Below are 19,228 nucleotides of genomic sequence, written 5' to 3' on the forward strand. Positions count from 1 at the left end.
AAGAATTCATATTATATTTTAAAAGGGAAATTAATTATCATTTATTGCCATAGAAAGTATCTACTAGCTACCCTAACCTAAAATACAGAACTAATGACTGAATATATAACTGAAAAAAAAAGTATACTTAAATTGGAAGGTCACAATTTTTAAACACATGGAAATGATGACGTTGGCAGTACCAAGTATCTGTCCTATGGTTTTCCTTGTCCTGTTATAGTGCTAAAAAGTAGAAATAGTGACAAATGACAATCTGTGCCTAGCAGGGGATCCACAAGATATGAGGATTAAGAAACATTTCTTTTCTATGCTAACAGCAATTCAGGGTAGCATATGTCCAGTGGAAAAACATGATTTTCATGAAATATATCTTGTGCTCAAGATATCTATATTACTGTGTTATCTATCAACAGCATTTGCTAATTCTTGTGTGATTTGTTCTTCTATCTTTTCCAAAGCCTAGAAATCTCCTCCTTAATATTCCTTCAATGATTCTAAGCTGATCAAATCCAAGAAATATACCCTGCAAGGCTTGCCTACAATGCCAGAAGAAATAACTACCTGACAAGACAGATCCCTAAATTCATAAATGCTTCTTAACATTTCCTTTCCTCTTTCCCTCAAAATTTTATTAATTACCTGATTGTGGTAATTTACAAATGAGGAAGCTGAGATAAACAGGATTAAGTCCTTACCCAGGATCAGACACCTTTCAAGTGTCAGAGGCCAGATTTAAATTCTGAAAGATGAGTGTTTCTGACTCTAGAATTTATAATCTATCCACTGTGCTACCTAGCTGACCTAAGAAACCAACATAAACACCAACTACAATAATAAATGCAAAGAACATCAATCACCAATCAAAAATACATTTTGCAAAATTTCACAAAATATTTTTGCCCCCAAAGAAGGGATATGAGAAGACTACTCTCTCAAAGCCTTTTCTAAGGTAGGAGATTTATAGATGTGGAACATTGTACATAACATCAGATTTTTTGATGTATTGATCAATCTTACAGATTTTTTTCCCTCTTCTTCTTCTCTTTCCTTTTTAATATTTTGTTTAAAGAATGTCTCTCTAGGATAGAGGAGACAAAGAGAGGAAATCTAAAAGATGAAAAAAGATATTAAGATATTATAATAGAACTCTTAAAGAATTATTAACACGTTCTTCATTTGAATTTAACCAGTTATTTAATGGAATTAAGATTTATGTCTGTGATATCATCTGAATGGCAATATAACATTCAGCTATGTTATCTACTCTTATGACAAATTCTTTGATTAACACTACTGGTATTAATAACTGACATTTATATACATAATGTTTTAAAGTTTGTGAAGTAATTTACACTTAATCTGCTTGGACATTAGTTTTATCTTTTATAAAATAAGAGGGTTGGGCTAGAGGAATTCTAAGATCCCTTTCAAGTCTAAATCTAAATGTAAAGACATATATCATTTGCATACAGATAAAGAAGTTAAGATTTATTAAATTGGATGTATTCCGTTATAATTGTTACCTCAGCTTTCCAGTCTCACTGTTTTTACATTAGCACAATCTACTAGCATTTTTTAGAGTAATCAGACTTGGCTATTAGACCCTCAGAGTAAGAAAAAGCAAAAAGGGTTTTATTAAGATCTCATGAAAGGGCATCTCTTATCTGACAAGCTGTTGTCAGTAAAAGGAGAATGCAAAGCATAAACTGCAAAACACCATATTAAAAAGAAGAAGAAACCACTCCCCTTAACTTTTTCTCCAAAAATCTATCCCAGAAACAAAACAATACAAGTCAATAATAATAAACTCTTAATTTAAATTTACCTAGAGAACTGCTATACAAGCAGATATCCTCCAATAAGAAAATTCAAAACCATCATCACTTTTAAGAGAAGTACTTAAATGCTAATTAAGAAGTGGTGGGGAAAAGGAGGGGACAAACATTGCAACTTTTTTTTTTTTAACTACATCTCTATTTGTTATTATAAAATCTCAAGTAACAATTAAGGTATAATTTAAGGCTATATTACCATGAGAGTGTCTTCACTCAATTAATTCCAAATAGATATTATATTGCAAAAGAAATTGAGGCAAGACAGAGATTAGGTTTTTGATATTTTAATAGTGGAGAATTTGGACTAGCCACAGCCAGCCTGCTGGATGGGACTCTTGTCTCAAAGAATCCAGCATCCAGCAAGTAATTCCAGAGACTTTTATAGGGTTCCAGCTATCAGGAAAACAAAGACAAGGGGCGGGAATGGGGGAAGAGGGTTGTAGAGCACTGGGTGAGTGGAAATTCCAGGAAGGACAATAACTTTTTAATTCTGACAGTGGGGGGTCAACAAGGTGGTCAAGCAGAAGACTTTTTGGCCCAGAAGTGGGCCAGTCCTAATGGAGCTAGGAAGGGGTGTGTAGCCACCAGGGAAACTGAGGCAGAACAATTCAGGAAAGCTCAGTATTAGAGAGTCTCTCCATTATCTCTGATATTTTAATTTCCCAATGTTCTTGCCCAGGGTCCAAATAGTCAACCTGATCTTGTGATTTTTTTTTTTTTCCATTTCAATTTAGTATTAGCTACTTTCTTCTCTGCACCTATCTAGCAAATGACATAAACATGTAAGGAATTATTGTTTTAAAAAATCATTACCTTAGACTAATAGCACCTTTACTTTTTAACCACAGATTTCTGGGAACTAACCTTTCTCATTCACATGTTGGGTACCACAGTCCCAGTGCAAATAGGTCTGACTCATCTGTCTACCAACACTTAGTAGAAATTGCATGAAGAACAATGAGGAAAGTGTCAAGTTTTGAGAAGGACACATCAATAAGATTAGGTCTCCCTGGTTGATGTCAGGGATTTGGTGAAAAAAAAATGTATATATTTAGTCTCCAAGTTAAGGGGCAAAGATTTATTACACTGCTTGACAGCAGGCTAAAGTTCCAAAGGAATTTAGCAAAGGAACAGAAGCAAGAAGAAATTATGCTGCTTGACAGTCAGCTAATTCCAGAGGAATCTAGCTAGAGTCAGAATCAAGGAGATAATTGTGACTCCAATTGAAGCTAAGTTCCAAGCACAGAATCATAATCAGGGAGATAACTTTAAGGGAAAGAAAATAAAAGATTAGGTTCATATGCTAATATTCTGGTTTAGAAATACAATTTTGGAGTGGTAGGGGTGGGGTAGTTCCCAATATTGAGTTCTGCAGTTTATAGATCAACAGAATCAACATTGAATTATTACTATTGGTTAACATTGTTTGTGGCACTCAAGATCAGGTAGTTTCTGGGCTTCTTAGGCAGCCAGAATTATTTGTGCCACTCCCAAAGCTGGATTCTCAGTAATAGCCTTAGGGTTTCTCACTCTTTGCCACTTTCTCACCTTTTATCACAAGAAATTATAAGGAAGCTGGCAGTAACATCAAATATGAATGGATGAGAGAATAAAATCCACGCTTACTCACAGAGCACTTGATCATGGCAAATTGTGAAAAAATTTTGTGAAGCTTCATGTCACAATGCTTACTGTGGTATCCCACATCTGCAGCCTCATTGTGATTCTCACTTAATAGCCCTTAGAGATTGTTGTCATCCTATCTTTGAAGAGACTTTCTCATCAGGCACTGTTTGATGCCTCTATTTTCTCATTGCCCAATATTTATATTCAGTCTTTGGTCTTTATTTCTGTATACAAAGATTCTGCCCCCAGCCTGCTCAACAACTTTCTATTACAGAATACTTTGCAATGTAGATATACTGCAGCAAGTTAACAAATCCCTATGGATCAATCTAGCCTGTTTATTTAGTGTAATTTTTTTGGACTGACTCCAATGATTTATGAGGCTTTCATTATTCCAGTTCATCTACCACAAAGATGTAGTTTGGGAGGTAAAAAAAAAAAAAATATGTTACCATTGTTTTAGAAAAATAACTCTCCACACTCACAACTCACTAGCTACTGTTAAGTCACCAGTACAGTCTGATTTTATTGACTAAGATTTTTCAAAGGGAATTTGGAAAATGGTTTCTCCTCAAGTTTACAAAGGGGACCCACTCAAAGCTTGTGTGATGCTATTCAATATCTAGAGCTGAAAGTGGGTACAATTAAGTTTGTGGTCGGAGCCATCATTTATTTTCTTTCTATGCCTCTGTCTCTTTTTAAGTATTCAGTTCTTTCCAGTTTTACCTCCTTTTTCACTTAATGCAATTTATGTCATCAAAGTGTCAGGAATGAATGTTTTAGCTGCAAGCAAGATGAAGTATTGAATTTAAAGCCAGGAGTGTGGTTTTGAATCCAGCTCCAACAGTAGATGTGTGGTTTTAGGTAACTCACTTAACTTCTCAGAGACTATTTTCATTTGACAGATGGGAAGAAAAATAACACTTCCAGAAATTCCCAGGAATGAATTTACAGAAAGCTCTTCTAAGCCTTAAAACATGTCAATGTAAACTTGTATTTATTCCACCTGGAGTTATTTGCATTATAAAAAAGGAGATAATGTTTATCTCTGGGGGAATATATTCCTAATGTTTATTTTTCAGGCTTCCATATAGGAAGACACTTCACTAGGGCTGTAGCTTGTCTTTTCATTCCTCCCCACCCCAGGGGCAAGGTTTAACTGAAGTCCTTTGTGATTACAGAAGTTTAGTTGATGGTCTTTCTTTTTGTTGTTCTAAAGTAGCTTCCACTGAAATCTTCAATGTTGGGTGTGGTTAGCAGAGATTAATCAAATTAATCCCTGAGGCAGAAAGAAGGTACTGATGGAGATCAGTTCAGCTCCATGGTCCCATTCTCTGGTCCTACTCTGACTCAGTCAGAAATCCAAATTATGTCAAACTCCTGAAACCTTTGCCATGACCTATCAGGAATACCAGTCATATCCCAGAAAGTAAATCTTCCTCATAAAATCTACTTATGGGCCATCCTATGACTATGGCATTCCTTGGGGTCATGGCACTTGTGGTGTATTTCCCCTTATCCCTCCTCATGTCACATGGGCTCTCCTAACTCCACTATGTCTTGTAGTGTCTCTCCAGACCTTATTTCTTCTTATTATAAACTAACTATTTGGGGATGATAAATCCCTTTCATGATTTAGTCTGCCAACTTAAGAACATGGGTGCTCTATTTCTATTGGATAATTATAAGCCTCACTGAGGAACTACTCTTTCTATGCTCTCTCAACTCTATTTCATGTTTATCATTCCTGGTAATGATGATGTCTAGATTTCTGGGTTTCATTTGGTCAGGGAACCAACTGATGAGATTAGGGTTCCTGGTGATCAGGGAGTTAAATAATAAAGTTAGTGACAGGTTTGGGGTTCAAGGTTTGGCTCCCCAAACCCTTTAGGATCTGGGACATGGGTAGGGAGTTTTGGGAATCCCCTTTCTGGTGGTGCAGAGGTCCTTCGTAAAGGAATTTATGAGCCCAAAAAGATAGACTGATTAAAAAAAAGTTTATTATTGGCATTGGGAAGTCAGCCTTTATTATGCATGAATAGAAAAACTGAATTCCTTAGTGGTAAGGTCTGACAGAGAAGTAAAGTTTTTAGTAGAGAAATCTCGACAGAGAGATATAAAGTCTCTTTAGGGAAATAGATGAGGATAAAGAGAGGGTAATGCTGAAAGAGAGCAGAGTTTTCTAATATGCTATGGGTAGCATATTAGCTTCTCTGGAGGATTGGGTTTAAAATTACTGTTTCTATAATAGAAGCCTTTGGCTACAAGCTGAGGCCTGCTACCCTTTCTGATGAGGCTGGTAGGTAGAGTTTGAGCTGAATTGAATAGAAAATCTTCAATTGAATAAGGTTGGAATTATCCAGTTTAGGACTCAACCAGCCCCACCTAGATAACAGAATGAAGCTGTTTGTCCTTGGGTGGGGTCTTTTACAGAGGCAGGATTCAAGGAGACTTTGTCCTTCAAGGAGTGTTAGAGTTTTGGGGTTCCCTTTGTCAGTATCAATTGTATCTCTTCAATTTGTCTATAACCTATTTCCCTAAATAAATCTACCTTTTGCCAAAGAGAATGGTCATACCATCATCTGTTATCTACATAGCCCACATCAGCTTAAATCTGTGTTTTATAAAAAGAGCTGGACACAGGATCTCAAATGAAGTCCTCAGGAAGCTGTTCTCTAATAAATGGAGAGCAGTAGAATCTGTGAGTAACTAAACTCATTTTCAAAGGACTGCACTTTTAATATTGGGTTAGACATCAAAAAATGAATGTTCAGTCCCCTAGCAATCAGGCACACAGTTATGATAAATCAGGAGATTTGATTTCTTGTACTGAACTTTAGTGCGTATGTAGGTGTTTTGTTTATTTTCTAAATTACTTCAGTGCTAGGAAATAATTCTCTGAGGTCTCATCAGGCACTTCAGTTCACTATTACTTTATAGAAACACAAAAGAAACTTTAATAAATCAATCTTTTTAAATTATATTTTTTAAGTTCTGGAATTAAGGACAGCTGGCTTCCTTTACCTTGGTTTAGTCTCTGAGGCAAGTCAAAAGATTCAAGAAATTAGAAGAGCAAGGAATAATTCACCTGTCAGATCTGTGGGGAGGGGAAGAATTTGGAACCAAATAAAGGTCAGACATCATTACAAAAAAAGAAAATAGTTCATTGTAATTATGTTACATTAAAAAGCTTTTATAAAAGTAAAGTCAATGTAATCGAAATTAGAAGGAATCAGAAGGCTGGGAAAAAATCTTCATGGCAAATATCTCTGATAAAGGTGTTGTGCCACAGTTCTCTTTTAATGTCCTGACCCAGTTTCTCTAATTGTCCTATTCAGTTACTCTGCCTCAGGTTATAACCATTCCCTCTTAATGTTTGACCCGATAAAAGGTCTTATATCTTAAACCTTAGCCTATATTCATTCCTTTTTAATGTTTAATGGGATAAAAGTCTTTATTTAGCATATTTAGCATATCAGAAGCCTCTCCAGTACCTCTCTCCATTATGTCATGGTCTTGTAACCCTATAAAACCCTATAAAAGAATCTTGTATCTGACATTCAGGGCTGGATTCTTTGAGATGATAGTCTCATTCAGCCCTGGGACCAAACCATGGATCCATTTGGTCCCAGTAAATCTCTCCATTTAATAAACTATTAAATTGTTCTCTAATCTCTATCTTGCTCAGTTTCTCCGGCATTACAAAGGCCTCATTTCTCAAATATATAGAGAAGAGAGACAAATTTATAAGGATATAAGCAATTTCCCAATTGTTCAATGGATGAATGATATGAACAGGCAGTTTTCAGATAAAGAAATCAAAGCTATCTATCGGCATATGAAGAAATCTTCTAGATCAGTTTTTGTTTGAGAAATTGAATAGGGAATCTCCATTTTATCAGTAAGTTCATTTCAAATCATTGTAAGAATGTGACTTTCCCCATGTGAACCTAATCTCCATCCGAACCATGTGAACCCAATATCCATGTGAACCTAATTCCCATGTAGACCATGTGAACCTAACCGAGGTGGGACATGACTCTCCCTGTGAGAACTTGACTGTTCCCTAACCCATAAGAAAATACGTTTTCGCTTCTTCTCCTGTGGGAACTTGACCATTCCCTAACCCATAACAACAGGTGTTTTAGCTCTTACTCCCATGAGAACTTGACCATTTTTTAAGCTATAAGCTAGGCACGTACCACCTGTGTTTTAGCTCCAAATACGTGATTCCAGGAACTCGCCACTCCTTGGAACCGTTGCTGCTGATAAAGACAGGCCCCCTTGTCAATACAACATTTGACTATAACCACCTGAAGCCCTCGTTGGTACATCCCTGTCTTACATGAGGTCTTCATTTGGCCCAAAGCCTTCTTTGTCCTGATTCCTATAAAAAGCGGGCAAAGCATTCTCCATTTTGGAGCCTCACCCATGGAAATATTCGTCTGCCTGGGACCCACTTTTCCCGATTGACTTGAAGGCTGCAGAATGGGGCCCCCAGACACTCTAATGTTTCCTCGAATCAGTGAAGTATTCTCTATCTCTTTCCTCTATCCTAATCATAATCCTCATCATTCTTTGTCTGTTATGTGTTATTTGCTGTATTAGTTGTTATTGCAAGCAATCTATTCCATGTATTGTATAATTAAATTTTACTTTCACTTTAATTGAGTCTGAGAGCATCATTTTGTAGGAGCGAATATGAATCTTTCCCTAAAATCACAAAACAGAAATGCAAACTAAAATTCTTCTTAGATACTACTTCATGTCTAACAAATTGTGTAACATAACAAAAAGAAAGAAAGAAATTGACAAATGTTGAAGAGAATGTGGGAAAATTAAGACATTCATGCATTGTTGGTGGAATTGTGAATTGATCCAACATTAATTATTATCTTGCTGAAAAGTGCTAAATCATTCATAATTAATTGTTGCATAATGTTCCTGATACTATGTACAAAGTTTTCCTGGTTCTGCTCATTTCTTTTTTTTTTTTTTTAATTTCAATTTTAATATTAATTTTAATTTTATTTTTGTTTGATTTGGTTCTGCTCATTTCACTTTGCATCAGTTCATTAAAATCTTTCCATGTTTTTGTTCTGAAATCTGCATGTTCATCATTTAACAATTGAAATTCTATTCTATAGAATTGAATTCTATTCTATATATATATATCACAACTTGTTTAGACATTTCCCAATTGATGGGCATAGCCACAGTTTCCAGTGTTTTGCTAACATGAACAGGACTACTATAAATATTTTTTGCACATGTAAGTTCTTTCCTGTTTTTAATATATATATATATATATATATTTGGAATACAGAGTTAGTATTTAATTAAGTAAACATCAAGAGGCTTTAAAAATGCCACTAATATTTTCTTTTTACTCAACAATCATGTTAATCAGAGATATTTTTTGTCAAAACATTTGTTCTTTTCCAATAAATGACAATTTCACTTTTTTTGGCCTATATCCATGATATCAAAATTGATTTTAAAGTTAACAGAATAGAAAAGAATCTTTGTATTTTAACCAAATGACATTTATTATGTTAATAATAAACTACCATGCTTTCTTATAGAGCTTTTTAGTTTTTCAAAACCCTTCTTTAGGATAAGTATCTTGAAATGAATTTTAAATACATTTGTACATTCTGTCTACACTAAACAAGATATATATATCTTATGCAAGGCCTTCTGGAAGATGCATTGAATAAGACAAGGCCCTACTCTTGCAGTGCCTAATATAATGGGGCAAATAAGGCATATGGTTATGTAGGTATAGTGGATAAAGTGCTGGACTTGGAGTCAGGATAGAACTTCATCAGTTATTGTGGTTATTGTCTAACCACAGGCAATTCATTTAAAATCTTTTTGCCTCAGTTTTATCAATTGAAACCTGATGATGAAGAAGATGATGATAAAGATGATAATAACACTTATAAGGATTATTGAAAGGATGAAATGAGTTAATATAGACAAAGCACTTTACAAACCTTAAAAGTTCCATATAAATGCTAGTGAGGCAGCTAGACATCTATGTTCAATGGATAAAGCTTTGGGCCTGCAGTCAGAAGATCTAATTCAAATCCTTTATCAGACTCATACTGCCATCAGACTTTGGACAAGTTACTTAACATTTATTTGCTTAGCAGGCCACTAGGTTGCTCAGTGCATAGAGTATTGATCCTAATGTTTAAAAACCTGAATTCAAGTCTAGTTTCAGACACTTACTGTTTATGTGACCCTGAACAAATCACTTAACCTATTAGCCTTATTCCACTGAAAAAGAAAATGTCAAACTATAATGCTGGAGAAACTGAGGCAAGATAGAGAGTAGAGAGTTTTTAATATTTTATTTGGATTTCTGAGAGGGAGAGATTGTGCTGAGGGGATGATGTCCCTAGGGCTGATGTCCAAAGCATCCAGCAGTGAATGTGAGTTCTCAATGACATATATACCCTTGACTCCAAGGTCAGTTACACAAAGCAGGGTGGAGTCCAAACTCTGGTGAATAGGAATCACCAGGCAAGGACCATCAATCCAGTTCTGACAGGTTGGAGGTTAGGATCATAAATTCTTGATGACTTAGGAGGAGTTAGGAGTCAGGAAGTCTGAATTCCCCCTTATCTTGAGTTTACACATTTACAATTTATAACCTTAGAATAACTAGACCTGACTTATATCCTAATGAACTGGAGGGGAGGGGGTGCAACTAAGGGGACTGAGGCAGAACAATTTAGGGAAACCAAGGCAGAACAATTTAGGGAAACTGAGGCAAAACAATATAGGGAAAATTAGGCAGGACAATTAGAGAAACTGAGCCAGGACAATAAAAGGGAACTGTGGCATAACAAAAGCACTTTAATATCTTTGCTAAACCCGATGGACAGTATGATTCATAGGACCATGAGGAGTCAGAAATGACTGAAACCCAGCAAAAACATTCTATTTTAATCCAACTAATGTACCTTATTGAGAAATCAATTCTTTGTATTTTTTTTAAACTTGTGTCCCTTTTTTTTCTTGTGTCTCATGTTTTCTTATAGTTGTTGTTTGTTTATTTGTTATTTTCCCTGTGCCTACAAAGTTCTCTTTCACTCTATTTGGTGTGTTTCTGTACAACTTGCAAAAGCTAATCACCAATGTCATTGCTTTCTTGAAGACTAATTAATCCCTGTAGCCATCTCTACCCTCCAATTAGGAAAGTGTACTTCCTATGGGAGAGAACACCATTCTAGCTATAAGGAACTGTGAAAATGAAACTAAGAAAGGAGGGATTTGCAGAATATGTTCAGAAGATAATGATATTCCATTATATTTATCACTGGCCAGACCAAACAAAGCTGGAGTATTATGTATGTTTTGTTTGAGGTTAAACATTATTGAAAGGATGTTAAAAATATGGAGAGTGAGTGTTCAGAGACCATTTGCTATAAGGCTATTTGTCCCTAACTATCCTCCACCATTATGAGTTTGAGTAATAATTATGAGTCATATGATAATAAAAAGGTTATAATAACATCATAAAATTTTGAGCTGTAATGAACTTAAGAGAGTATCTACTCAAATTCATCCCTTTTATTTGTTTAAATTAAATTAAATTAAATGTGTTTAAAAATTAAGACCCTAGAACATGTCATAACTTTCCCAAAGTTAAAGAGCTAATTTGGGCAGAATCAGAACTCAGATTCAGATATTCTGACTCAGTCTACAGTTTTCTGACAACTAACTATCTATCTAAAATATTTCTGAGAAAACTCTAAGGATATTTGTTTTATTTTCTGGTAACAATGGAAATGTTTTTATTCAGGATTTCACTATCCCTGCCAAAAATATTTGCTGTAGAATCATAGGGCAACATTTGAAAACTGAGTTGTTAGGTCCTGTACATTTTTTATTTGTTTGGTCATTTGCTACATTTTAGTAACAGATTCATTTATATGTTGTTTCTTTCTCTCTCTCTCTCTCTCTCTCTCTAGCAATGACAATGCAGTTTATCAGTCACCGGTTTCCTGATTATCATGATCCCACCATAGGTGAGTTCAAAAAAAAAAAATTCCTGTGTTCATTTAGCTCAATCAAAAATATTCTTCCAGTGTAACAATTTAAACTGGATGTTTATTTTATCATGTGGTTGTTAGTATCTATTAGAATCTCAAAGGACCACAAATTTATAAAGTTAAAAGAATTACTTAGAACTTATAATTTTGAGGAAACAGCTTCAGAATAATGAATTAACTGCTCCTTGCTCATAACTAGGACCAAGAACTAGCATTTGGTACTCCTTGCTTCTAATCTCCCTCTCTTTCCTTTAAAAATTCATGACAAAAGTACCAAAATATCATGATTTGATACCTTAACAAAGTGTTTTTGTATGAATCCCCACTTTATGACTCTGAATTCCCATCTGCAATAATAGTGAGATACTATTTTGAGACTACTTTTTCTTGTCCTCAAAATATGTCAAATTTGTCATGAAAGAAAGGTTCCTTTGAGTCAAATATTTGAAATGTAGACATCAAGACAATTGGAGATGGTCCCAAATGAAATGGAAGACATTGGTAAAATGGGGTATCACACCCTAACCTACAGATATTCTCAAAAGCATTTTTTTTCTCTTTTTCATCTCTGAACCCTCCCAGAATATCTTTGAATTTACTAGTTAGATTTCTTTCTTAAAGAGTAGGCTTTAGGGGCAGTTAGATGATGAAGCTGATAGAGCATCAGCCCTGAAGTCAGGAAAACCTGAGTTCAAATCTTGTCTCAGACACTTAACACTTCTTAACTGTGTGACCATGTCCAAGTCACTTAACCCCAATTGCCTCAGCAAAAAACAAAACAAAACAAAAAACTAGTTCTTAAACCAAAACCAATATGATTTAATTGGCCATCCATAGGTCCTGGGCTAAACCACATTTGGTCACTGTTTGGATCCTAATTGACTCAAATTGAATGTAAATAGGTCATGTCTGCTTTGGCCTGAAACCCTGAGGATCTTCCCCTCCCAGATTCATTCCTTCATTTATTTATTTATTAGATCTTTTTTTGAATGAGGTAAAAGAGGAGACTCATAATTTCAATTGTTATCTATACTTAATCATTCAATGGTTTGCAGTCTCAGTCAAACTGAGACCTATTAGAGACCTTAGGTTAAAGAAGCCAGGATTTCCTGTTTTATCCAGGGCCATCTCCAGTTGTCTTGCTTTGTAGCTGGCCACTAGATCCAGATGTCTCAGAAGAAGAAAGGGAAGGAGATGACCTTGCACAGCCCTCCCTCATTTAAATCCAATTGATTTGCATGTCATGACAATACCTCGCTGATATCATGATCCTCTTCAAGAACAAGAGAAACACCAACAATTTGCTACATAGAAAATAATATGGAAGTCTGGCCTCCTGTTTCCTTAAAGGATTGATTGGTTTATTATTTGATTGATTTTTGAGGTTATATATCTGTTACAAGAACTCTTGTCTCCTGACACAGTCCAGAGAAAATCATTAAGGGAGGGTTCTTAGCATTTTTTTTGTAATGGGGTTTTTCTTTCTTTCTTTTTTTTTTCAGTTAAAGGTTGTCCTTTATTTTGACTATTTTCAAAGGAGCTGATTATTAATGTATAATATTTTCTTTTTTTTATTATAGCTTTTTATTTACAAGTTATATGAATGGGTAATTTTACAGCAATGACAATTGCCAAACCTTTTGTTCCAATTTTTCCCCTCCTTCCCTCCATCCCCTACCTCTGATGGCAGATTGACCAATACATGTTAAATATGTTAAAGTATAAATTAAGTATCATATAAGTATACATGTCCTAACAGTTATTTCCCTGTACAAAAAGAATTGGACTTTGAAATAATGTACGATTAGCCTGTGAAGGAAATCAAAAATGCAGGCAGAAAAAAATGTAGGGATTGGGAATTCTATGTAATGGTTCATAGTCATCTCCCAGAGTTCTTTCACTGGGTGTAGCTGGTTCAATTCATTGCTGCTCTATTGGAATTGATTTGGTTCATGTCATTGCTGGAGATGGCCACGTCCATCAGAATAGATCATCATATGGTATTATTGTTGAAGTATATAATGATCTCCTGGTCCTGCTCATTTCATTCAGCATCAGTTCATGTAAGTCTCTCTAGGCCTTTCTGAAACCATCCTGCTGGTTATTTCTTACCAAATAATAATATTCCATAATATTCATATACTACAACTTATTCAGCCATTCTCCAATTGATGGGCATTCACTCGGTTTCCAGTTTCTGGCTACTACAAAGAGGGCTGCCACAAACATTCTTGCACATATAGGTCCCTTTCCCTTCTTTAAGATTTCTTTGGGATATAAGCCCAGGAGAAATACTGCTGGATCAAAGGCTATGCACAGTTTAATAACTGTTTGAATGCAGTTTCAAATTGCTCTCCAGAATGGCTGGATGTATTCACAATTCCACCAACAATGTATCAGTGTCCCTGTTTTCCCACATCCCCTCCAACATTCCACATTATCTTTCCCTGTCATTCTAGCCAATCTGACAGATGTGTAGTGGTATCTCAGAGTTGTCTTAATTTGCATTTCTCTGATTAATAATGAATTGGAGCACCTTTTCATATGACTAGAAATAGTTTCGATTTCTTCGTCTGAGAATTGTTTGCTCATATCCTTTGACCATTTATCAATTGCAGAATGGCTTGATTTTTTATAAATTACAGTCAATTCTCTATATATTTTGGAAATGAGGCCTTTATCAGAACCTTTGACTGTAAAAATATTTTCCCAGTTTATTGTTTCCTTTCTAATCTTGACTGCATTATCTTGTTTGTACAAAAACTTTTCAATTTGATATAATCAAAATTTTCTATATTGTGACCAATAATGATCTCTAGTTCTTCTTTGGTCATAAATTCCTTCCTCTTCCACAGATCTGAGAGGTAAACTATCCTATGCTCTTCCAATTTATTTGTAATCTCATTCTTTGCCCAGGTCATGAACCCATTTTGTCCTTATCTTGGTATACAGTGTTAAGTGTGGGTCAAGGCCTAGTTTCTGCCATACTAATTTCCAATTTTCCCAGCAATTTGTGTCAAACACTGAGTTCTTATCCCAAAAACTGGGGTCTTTGGGTTTGTCAAACACTAGAATATTAAAGTTATTGGCTGTTTTGTCCTTTGAACCTAATCTATTCCAATGATCAACTAGTCTATTTCTTAGCCAATACCAAATGGTTTTGGTAACCACTGCTTTATAATATAATTTTAATCTGATATAGCCAGGCCATTTCATTTGATTTTTTTCATTAATTCCCTTGAAATTCTTGACTTTTGTTTTTCCATATGAACTTTGTTGTTATTTTTTCTAGGTCATTAAAATAGTTTTTTGGGAGTCTGATTGGTATAGCGCTAAACAAATAGATTAGGTAGTATTGTCATCTTTATTATATTTGCTTGTGCTATCCAAGAGTATTTAATTTTTTTCCAATTGGTTAGATCAGACTTAATTTGTGTGGAAAGTGTTTTGTAGTTTTGCTCATAAAGTTTCTGATTTTCCCTTGACAGATAGATTCCTAAATATTTTATACTATCAGTAATTACTTAAAATGGAATTTCTCTTTGTAACTCTAACTGTTGGATTTTGTTAGTGTATAAGAATGCTGATGACTTATGTGGGTTTATTTTGTATCCTGCAATTTTGCTAAAGGTGTGGATTATTTCTAATATCTTTTTAGTAGAATCTTTGGGATTCTCTAAATATAGCATCATATCATTAGCAAAGAGTGATAATTTGGTTTCCTCATTGCCTACTCTAATTCCTTTAATCTCTTTCTCAACTTTTATTGCCAAAGCTAGCATTTCTAATATAATATTGAATAGTAATGGTGATAGTGACCTTGTTTCACTCCTTTTATTGGGAATGGTTGCAGTTTGTCCCCATTACATATGATGCTTACTGATGGTTTTAAATAGATGCTACTGATTATTTTAAGGAAAAGTCCATTTATTCCTATACTCTCAACTGTTTTTAATAGGAATGGATGTTGGATTTTATCAAATGCTTTTTCTGCATCTATTGAGATGATCATAAGGTTTTTGTTAATTTGATTATTAATATGGTAAATTATACTGATAGTTTTCCTAATATTGAACCAGCCCTGCATTCTTGGTATAAATCCTACTTGATCGTGGTCTGTTGTCTTTTTGCTAAGACCTTATTTAAGATTTTAGCATCAATATGCATTAGGGAGAATATTCATTAGGGAGATTGGTCTATAATTTTCTTTCTCTGTTTTCAACCTACCTGATTTAGATATCCGTACCATGTCTGTGTCATAAAAAGAATTTGTTAGGACTCCTTCATTCCCTATTTTTTTCAAATAGTTTATATAGCACTGGGGCTAATTGTTCTTTAAATGTTTGGTAGAATTCACATGTAAATCCATCTGGTCCTGGGGATTTTTTTTAGGGAGTTGATTAATAGCTTGTTCTATTTCTTTTTCTGAAATGGGATTATTTAAGCAATTTATTTCTCTGTTAATCTTGGAAGCATATATTTTGGAGTTGGATTGGTCATCCATTTCATTTAGGTTATCAAATTTATTGGCATAAAGTTGGGCAAAGTAACTTATTATTATTTCTTTAATTTCCTCTTCATTGCTAAAATATTCTCCCTTTTCATTTTAAAGACTAACAATTTGATTTTCCTCTCTCCTTTTTCTAATCAGATTTACCAAAGATTTATCAATTTTATTGGTTTTTTCATAAAACCAACCCTTTGTTTTGTTTATTAGTTCAATAGTTGTCTTTTTTTTTTTACTTTCAATATTATTAATTTCTCCTTTTAATTTTAGAATTTCAAGTTTAGTAATTGATTGGGGGGGGGGGGTTGGCTGCATCCCACAAATTTTGGCATGATGTCTCATCACTGTCATTATCTTGAGTGAAATTATTAATTGTGTCTATAATTTGCTATTTCACCCAATCATTCTTTAAAATGAGACTATTTAGTTTCCAATTACTTTTTGGTCTATTTACCTGTAACTTTTTGTTGAATGTAGTTTTTATTGCATTATGATCTCAAAAGAAAGCATTTACTATTTCTGCCTTCCTGCATTTAATTTTGAGATCTTCATGTCCAAATATATGGTCAATTTTTGTATAGCTTCTATGAACTGCTGAGAAGAAAGTATACTCCTTTCTGTCATCATTTAGTTTTCTCCAAAGATCTAGCATACCTAATTTTTCTAATATTCTATTTACCTCTTTGATTTCTTTCTTGTTTGTTTTGTGGTTTGATTTATCTAATTCTGAGAGTGCAAGGTTGAGACTTCCCACTATTTTAATTTTGCTGTCTATTTCTTTTTGCAACTCTCAACTTCTCCTTTAGGAAGTTAGATGCTATACCACTATATGCTATACCATATTTTTTTCTTTAGTTTGATAGTTCTGAAATTTGGCCACAATATTCCTTGGCATTTTTATTTTAGGGTCTTTTTCAGAAGATGTTCAATGAATTCTTTCAATACCTATTTTACCTTCTGGTTCTCTTACTTCTGGGCAGTTCTCTTTGATGATTTCCTGTAGAATAGTATCTAGGCTCTTTTTTTCATCATAATTTTTGCGTAGTGCAATGATCCTCAGGTTATCTCTCCTAGATCTATTTTCTAGGTCTGTTGTTTTTCCAAGTAAATATTTGACTTTTTTTTCCCCAATCTTTCATTTATTTTTGGTTTTGCCTGACTGATTCTTGATGTCTTAATGAATCAGTCATTTCTATTTGTTCACTTCTGATTTTTAGTGAGTTATTTTCTTCATTAGCTTTTTTTACTTCTTTTTCCATATGTCCAATTGAATTTTTAAATGAGTTGTTTTGCTCTATGGAATTTTTTTTTTCCATTTCACTAATTTTTTTTTTAAATGAGTTATTTACTTTTTCCAATTCACAAATCCTACTTTCTTGGGTATTCTTTACCTTTTCCAATTCACAAATTCTATTTCCCTATACTTCCTGGGCATTCTTTACTTTTTCAAATTCACATTTCAGGAAGTTGTTACTTTCTTGCATAGCTTCTCTTTCCTTTCCCCTTTTTTCTTCTAACTCGCTTTTAAGATTTTTAATGGTCTCTTCTAGGAAAGTGTTATGTGATGGAGGCCAGTAACATTCCCCTTAGGAGTATTATCTGGGGACTGTTTGCTATCAGTCTCCTCGGGGTTGAAAACCTGCTCTCTTTCTGTATAGAAGCTATCGATTGTCCCTTTGAATTTTTTACTCATTTTGTTAAAGCCTGTAGGGTCTGCCTTCAGGGCCAGGAGGTTACCAGCTTCCTCTTCAAAGCAAGGATAGATGTATGGACAGGTTGCTGTCCTGCCAACCACCTACAAAGAGCAGTAAGGTATGGGAGTGCTCTCGGAAAGAATTCCTCCTGGAAGTAACTCAGGCCTGCACTTGCAGGGCTGCAGAACTTCCTGTAAAGAATCCCACTGGGCTAGTTAAGGACTACCCTGGGGCTAGAATCTGGGCAGTGAAAGTGTCACCACCCCAGGCCAAAGTTTACAGTGGGGCTATGGGTATCAGTAGCTGATCAGTGAATAGTCCCGCTGGGACCAGAAGTGTCCCTGACCAGGGAAGCATGATTGTGCTGAGAAAGCCTTCCACTGTGCAGATTAGAGGCTTCCCTGGGCTGTGACCCTTGCCATGCAGATTTGTACCTGTCCCCCTTTTTTCTCCTCCCCTTCACCCCAGCAAAAGCCCAAAACTGCAGGTTATGGCTGCAGGGCTATGTTACGGATTGCACTGAGTCACATCTGGTTTTAGATGGTTATAGCCAGATCTTGTTAGGTTCTGGCATTTTTGTAGAGCATACCCTTTGTCTTTGGCTTTAATTTCTCTGCCAGTTTACTGCTTTATAATTAAGGCAGAGCAGTTAGCCTATGGGAGAGTCATCTCTAGCCGCAGAGGTCACCCCCACCCCTGGTCTGCTCCAGATGCTAGCCCCTCCCTGCCTGTGCTGGTCTGTTCTTGGCCCCTCAGGACAAATCTTTCCTGGCAATCTTCCAGATTATCTTTGGCTGGTAAGTTGTTGTGCTTCTAAACTTCATGGGTTTTTCCCATCAAGTGCTATTTGTGAGGCTGAATTTAATAGTTGTTCATGAGGGCATGAGAGGAGTCACGTGTGCCTTCTCCGCCATCTTGGCTCTGCTCAGCCCAATGTCTGTGATGGGATTTTTCAATAGTTGGTCAATCCTACAGATGTCTTCTCAAAGTAATTTTTAATGCATAAAAATACATAAATACATAAAAAATATAAAAATACATAACAGTTTAAAGGAAATAATTATTTTAAATTGTTTTCATTTTCCTTGTCCCAAGATCATAATCCCATTAAGGAGACTATGTATGTACTTCAAATTAAAAACCTCCTTAAAAAAAACAAATTTTCTAAGATCCTTCATTAGACAAGTTGATGTTAGCCTAGTTTTCACTTGAAAGTTTGTATCTTTAATTTTTAAAAAATATTTCAGTTGTTTCAATGGTTTATGCTACTTTCTCTTTTTCACTTAGTAGTTTAATTCGATATTCTAGAGACATTATTTGAAATGTCAAATTGTCTTTATTTTCAAAACAGACATGAATACCTTCTCTTATAGTCAACATACTTACATAACCTGTAATACTTTCCAAATGAATGCATATTTAAAATGCATAAACAGAAGATTAGACACAGGTTAGACAGAGTAGACCAATTAGACATTTTGCATTAGCCAGTAAAATGGA

At 34.9% G+C, this 19,228-nt stretch overlaps 1 protein-coding gene across 1 annotated transcript in view; it reads left to right on the forward strand.

Moving 5' to 3' along the window:
* Positions 1-19,228, forward strand: part of RIT2 (Ras like without CAAX 2) — a 552,797-nt gene that overhangs the window by 99,536 nt on the left and 434,033 nt on the right. The window contains exon 2 of the mRNA XM_051969691.1: positions 11,447-11,503. Coding sequence (XP_051825651.1) covers positions 11,447-11,503 — 57 coding nt within the window. The remainder of the gene's footprint in view (positions 1-11,446; positions 11,504-19,228) is intronic.

Source organism: Antechinus flavipes, chromosome 1 (genome assembly GCF_016432865.1).
Source record: "Antechinus flavipes isolate AdamAnt ecotype Samford, QLD, Australia chromosome 1, AdamAnt_v2, whole genome shotgun sequence".
NCBI classification, from domain to species: Eukaryota; Metazoa; Chordata; class Mammalia; order Dasyuromorphia; family Dasyuridae; genus Antechinus; species Antechinus flavipes.